This window comes from Fukomys damarensis, unplaced genomic scaffold, assembly GCF_012274545.1.
Source record: "Fukomys damarensis isolate Sample0158 unplaced genomic scaffold, DMR_v1.0_HiC HiC_scaffold_21, whole genome shotgun sequence".
NCBI classification, from domain to species: domain Eukaryota; kingdom Metazoa; phylum Chordata; class Mammalia; order Rodentia; family Bathyergidae; genus Fukomys; species Fukomys damarensis.
The window spans coordinates 16,932,678-16,938,355 of record NW_022900933.1 but is presented as its reverse complement, the minus strand read 5'-3'; the positions used below and the strand labels follow the sequence as shown (position 1 = coordinate 16,938,355).

The 5,678-nt window shown below is 38.7% G+C and overlaps 2 protein-coding genes across 6 annotated transcripts in view; one reads left to right on the top strand and one right to left on the bottom strand.

Moving 5' to 3' along the window:
• Fcf1 (FCF1 rRNA-processing protein) overlaps nt 1-3,297 on the bottom strand; it is a 20,736-nt gene extending 17,439 nt beyond the window's left edge. The window contains exons 1-3 of the mRNA XM_010645499.3: nt 3,214-3,297; nt 2,873-2,940; nt 1,482-1,553 (exon numbers count right to left, since the gene is read on the bottom strand). Coding sequence (XP_010643801.1) covers nt 1,482-1,553; nt 2,873-2,940; nt 3,214-3,216 — 143 coding nt within the window. The 5' untranslated portion in view covers nt 3,217-3,297. The remainder of the gene's footprint in view (nt 1-1,481; nt 1,554-2,872; nt 2,941-3,213) is intronic.
• Nucleotides 3,298-3,300: 3 nt separating this feature from the next.
• Arel1 (apoptosis resistant E3 ubiquitin protein ligase 1) overlaps nt 3,301-5,678 on the top strand; it is a 45,296-nt gene continuing 42,918 nt past the window's right edge. For all 5 annotated transcript variants that reach the window (XM_010645496.2, XM_010645498.2, XM_010645493.2 and 2 more), the window contains exon 1: nt 3,301-3,481. The gene's annotated coding sequence lies outside the window, so the exon portion shown is untranslated. The remainder of the gene's footprint in view (nt 3,482-5,678) is intronic.

Sequence of the window (5,678 nt, the reverse complement as noted above, 5' to 3'; positions counted from 1 at the left end):
TTTTTTTTTTTTTAAATCAGTTCACTATATATTAAGACCCTTTTCTTTTGTTCATTGGAGATAAACCTTAAAAAGGAAGGCAAGGAAGAAAGTAACACCATATCTTAAACTCAGGTCTACTAGCATGCTTTGCCACAACTTTAAAAATACAAGCAGGATCAGACATCATGGGTACAAAGAGGTAGAACATGGCTCCCATGATTAGAATACTATGGCAGGTTTGTTATCCTCACAGGAGCCTAAAATGTTGCACAAAATGTGATACAGGAGAAGAGTTTGTCTACCATTAAGACTACGTAACACACCAGGGCCTGTTTCTCATCTAAAAGTCCAAGATGTTTAAATACTAATCCATGGACCAGAATCCACAAGTGATCATATAGCTATCAACAATCCAGGACAAAAAGAAAAAAAGAAGAAAAATGTCCTGAGGCCTTTGTAAAATTAAAGATACATATTTAAAAGGAATGGGTTTTATTCTGAAAATACAATCATTACTATTTTTTCACTGGAAGAATGCTGGTGTGTTAAACAATGGCATTTTTCTTTTTTTTGGTACTGGGGATTGAACTTGCGTCCTCATGTTTGAGAGGCATGTTGTGTCCCCGGCCCAAAGGCAATTTTTAAAAACATTTTTATCATACATAATGATCACATTCATCATAGGGAATTTGTACCTGTAATACTATACTTCATTCTTCTTTCTTTCCCATTCCCTTTGTTTCCATTTTTATCCTTCTATTCTTTTTTTATTCTTTCTCCCCACCTACTTCTGATCTCATTGGAACATGTTCTTTCTACTTCCCAATATCTATCCTCTATTTTGCTCTTTATTTACCCTTTGAGTTTTTTAAACAAGAGAAACAATGAGGTATTTAAAGTTATGTGTCTGAATTATTTCATTTAATGTTATGGTCTCGAGGGAGAACAATTTACCTAAAAATGACTGAAGTTTATCCTTCTTTATGACTAATACTCCACGGTATATAAATACTATATTTTCTTTATCTATTCATCTTTTTTTTTTTTGGTGCTGGGGATTGAACTCAGGACCTTGCACTTGCAAGGCAGGTGTGGTGCCACTGAGCTAAATCCCTGGCCCTATCCATTCATCTTTTGACGGGCATATGGACTGTTTCCAAGATTTAGCTGTTATAAATTGTGCTGCTATAAACATAGGTATGCATATATCACTGTGGTATGTTGTTTTTAACTTTTTAGGGAAGACACCAAGAACAGGAACAGCTGGGTCAAATGAAACCTCTAGTTTTAGTTTTTTGAGGAGTCTCCATAGTGATTTCCATAGTGGTCATACCAATTTATATTCACATCAACAATGAAGATTTCCTTAGCCTCCCAGATTGCTAAGATTACAGGCATGTACCACAACACCAGGTGAAAGCTTGAATTTCTTAGAGGTCTATGGTTTTAAAACATCTCTTTAACTTTTAAAGGAAACCTTGAAAATTTTGATTACTCACACTTCTCTTTCCTTTAGTGCACTGGGATCTTTCTTTTCCTTCTTTTTAGGTTTTAATCTATCCTTTTCTTTGCTGGAAAAGAAAGTAAATCCAGATAACAAAATAGCATAGTAGTTATAATTCCATTCAAAGGTTTCATTTGTTTTACACTACAGAGGAAATTCTACTTTATGACATCATTTTTTTTTTTTTTTTTTTTTTTTTTTTTGGTACGGGGGATTGAACTCAGGTCCTTGCCCTTGCGAGGCAGGCGGCAGAACCACTGAGCTAAATCCCTGGCCCCTACTTTATGACATCTTTATGTTAACACTGACAAACATTTTCTGATCAAATAACCATAGCAGGAAGTAGACTATAAGTAAAACAATCAGTAAAGCCAACAGTCAAAAAAATTGTCAATAGGTACATGTTGATTATACTAAAACTTTGTCAGAAGGTCTCATATCAAGGATCAACATCTACTTTCAAACAGTGGGTGAACAGGCTGATATTTATCTTCTGACAACTCAGATGCTATCACAACATGGGCAAAAAGGTTATCCCATATGCTTCTTTTATTTGTTTTTTTGAGACATGTTCTCAGTATGTGGCCTTCAACTCATGACAATCCTGCTGCCTCAGCCTCCCAAGAGCTGGGTGTTCACCACCAGGTCTGTCTTCCATATGCTTCTCATAAATGACTAAAACATACCATAAATGCAAAATTTAAACCTCGATTAGAAAAGAAAATTATCAATGGGACATCATTCCTTAAAAAAAAGTGCATAATAAATCCATACTAAAGACTGAGAGGAATAACTTTGAAGCTTCTAATGACCATTCTCTTGTTCTGAGACTCTTAAACACAATGATTACTAGTTCCTGACTTCATGTGAGCAAGAAAACTGTTTAGATCATCTTTATAATAGAGAATATTATTCTATTCTCTTCCACAGCGATCTGGATTTTTAGGTTTATGAAATGGAGTTCTCCCACTCTCTTTCAAAAATATTTTTGTGTTAGATGTTGAGACACATGCCAAACATGGTCTCTGACCTCACAATCTTCCAACAACGACTGTAAAAACATTTTCCCCTGTTGGGGTGTGTGACAGAGTAATGATAAGATCACAAAGACAATCATTATCTACCTCACATAAATGTTCCGAGGATTAAATGTGATATGGTATATGACAATGATACCAAAAGTAAACATTAAGAAATATTTAATTTCCATCGTCTTTTCCAGTATAACCGCTCAGCTAAGTACTGTTATACACTTAACTATTATGTTATATAAATCTGAGGCACAATAATATAAGTAAAAGCAAAAGACACAAAACTTTTACTACTTATCCCCTCGAGACTTAATTTGTAGGCAGCCTAAGAGCCCCGCTGATTTCGGACACTCACAGTCTCTCATCTCTGAGACTAAGCATTCGCTTCATGGTCGCATACTTCCTTGCTTTCTTTTGTTTCCCCTTGAAACAAAAATTTCAGAGTTAAAAGGATTGGAAACACATTGTTATCTTTTAAATTTCTTCTTTTGTCCAGCCCCTTTTCCTTCTTCCCTCAAACACCCAGGCTCTCCTTACTCCCTAAAACAGACTCCATTCCGAGCAGTTTAAGAGGTAAGATTTGAGTGAAAAAAACTAGGACAATATAGAGCGGGAAGTATAGGCAAACTCAAGATCCTCCTTATTCGTCCCAAAAAGCGGTCTAACAAGGTTTCTTCTTGGGCACGCTTTTCTCACCATGTTCACGGCAGACTCCAGTTTCTTCCGGAGTCACCCAGAGCGCGAAACTTTGACGTCATTACACCTGCTTCCGGCAAATGCTGACCCGGAAGCGGAAGTCACTTAGAGAAACGGAAAAATCCAGAGCCGGCTGTCAGCCCCAGCAGAGACCTATAATTGGTGTTTCTTCGGGGGACAGTTGAGGGTAGGCTTTCTGCCGGTTGCTGCGGCCGCCTCCCAGGATACCAGAGCTGGGATTTCCCTGACGCTCCAGACCTCAGTTCAGGTAACGTTTCTCTTCAGCCCAAGGCAGAGCCCAGTCCATCTGCCTGCACCAGAGTTCCACGGAGGGAGGACAGGGGGATTGCCCAGTAGTTTGGGAAACATTCTCTTAATACCCCAGCACTGGGGTAGCAGGTGTCTGCCATTCAGTCCTGAGGCTTCATTCTTTTTTGCGGGGAGGGAGATAGCGTGGTGCTTCGTGCACCTTAGTGGACTATTCTTCGCAAGTAAATACCGTATTGTAAATTGGTCTCGGTGAAAGGAGAGATGAAGCAGCGATTAAGGGCTTTTAGGCTAACGCCAGGAAATTGGACCATAAACTTGTATTTATTGCTGTTTAACTAGGAAAACGTGGGAAACAATTGTGAAGCCTTGATATGCTTCCTTAAAGGGAAAAAGGGAGAATTTTTGAGAACAGAAAGAGAAAGCTAGTTGTGTGTTATTATATTATTATTATTAGTAGTAGTAGTACCTGCTATGTAATGTAGTAGTTCTTAACCTTTTGGAGGTCATTTGTACTTTCTTGAAAGTTTATGCAAAGCTAGGGACAATTCTTTAAAAACTGGGCACGCACAGTCATACAATTTATAAGATTTGTAGACTATGAAGCCCATCTCTGGACCTTTTTGCTCCCTGTAAACTTCATATTAAGAACTCTCTATCCTGTCTGTGGTGGTGCATGCCTGTAATCCCAGCACTTGGGAGAGTGAGGTTGAGGCAGGAGGACTGTGTAAGTTCAAGACAAGCCTGGGCTACACAGTGAGTTCAAGGCTATCCTGAATTAGTAGTGAAACCTTGTCTGGAAAAAAAAAAACCCAAAAACATCCCGTGTACTGAACTTTGAGTTTTGTATTACCTTCTTGGCTTTCTTTTTTCTTCTGGTATTGGAGATTGAATCCAAAGCTTTCCCACTGAGCTTTCTCTCTCTCACCCTTTGTTTACTTGCTTGTTGTTTCACTTTTTTTTTTTTTTTTTTTTTTTTTTGGTACTGGGGAACAAACTCGGGTCCTTGTGCTTGAGAAGCAGGCGGCAGAACCATTGAGCTAAATCCCCAGCCCATGTTTTTTCACTTTTTTGAGATAGCATTTCACTATGTAGTTCAGGCTTGCTTTGAACTCACTTTGTAACCCAAGCTGGCTTCGAAGTCTGATCCTCCTGCATCAGCCTCTCGAGTGCTGGGATTACAGGCTTGCACTACCATGCCTGGCTTCCAATCTTTTTTTGTACTTTTTATCTTGAGATTATCTTAGTACTATACCCAGGTAGGCTTGAACTTGCTATCATCTTCTCTCAGCCTCCCAGAGTACTATGAATGCAGGCATGAGCCATCACAACTGACTTTCTTTGACTTTCATCATCACTTAAGTACCTTCATTTTGTGTATGGGGATGCAGAGGCCTAGACTTTGTTCAGGGATCTATTTGATCCCAAAGCTTGTGCTTTTTGTGGGGAGGAGTAGCACTATGGGATAGAATCCAGAGAATCCTGGGCCTCCCATTACTAAGTATGCATCTACTACTGAGCTACACCTCCAGGCCTGCCCACCTGTGTTTTTTATTTTACTGCTTGATGCTATTCGAAAATGTTTGAAAGCCAAAGAAGTTATAAAAGAAAAAGGTTACCATTGTATAACCCCTACTATAAGGCAGTGTATTGTAATTTTTTTTAACTCTTTGGTTATACTCCAAAGAGTTAAAAAAAATTCCTTCTCTGCTTCTTACTAGTTGGATGACATAGGGTGGTGACTTAATCTATCTGTTTCTTCATCTGTAAAATAGAGATAATAGTACTTGCATTACAGGATGTTATCAGAATTTACGATATCCTACTCATATTTAAAATATAAAGTCCCTAGAACAGTGCCTACCACAAAGTAGACTGTCCAGGTATTTTCTGTTATATTATTTTGTGATGTGTGTCTTCCAACTGTGGTAGAGTTAGAATTTTATGCCAGTTGTACTTTAATACAGTTGCTTTATTTTGGAACTTAATGTTGATAAACCTCAACCTTTTGTTTTTTTGCTTTTTGAGACAGGTCTCACTGTGTAGTTTAGGTTGGCCTTGAACTCATTGTGTACCCTAGGCTGGCCACCTGCCTCAGACTCCTGAGTGCTGAGATCACAGGTGTGCGCCACCACACCCTGCCTCAAAAACCTTATTAAAGCCGGGCATGGTGGCGCACGCCTGTAATCCTGGCACTC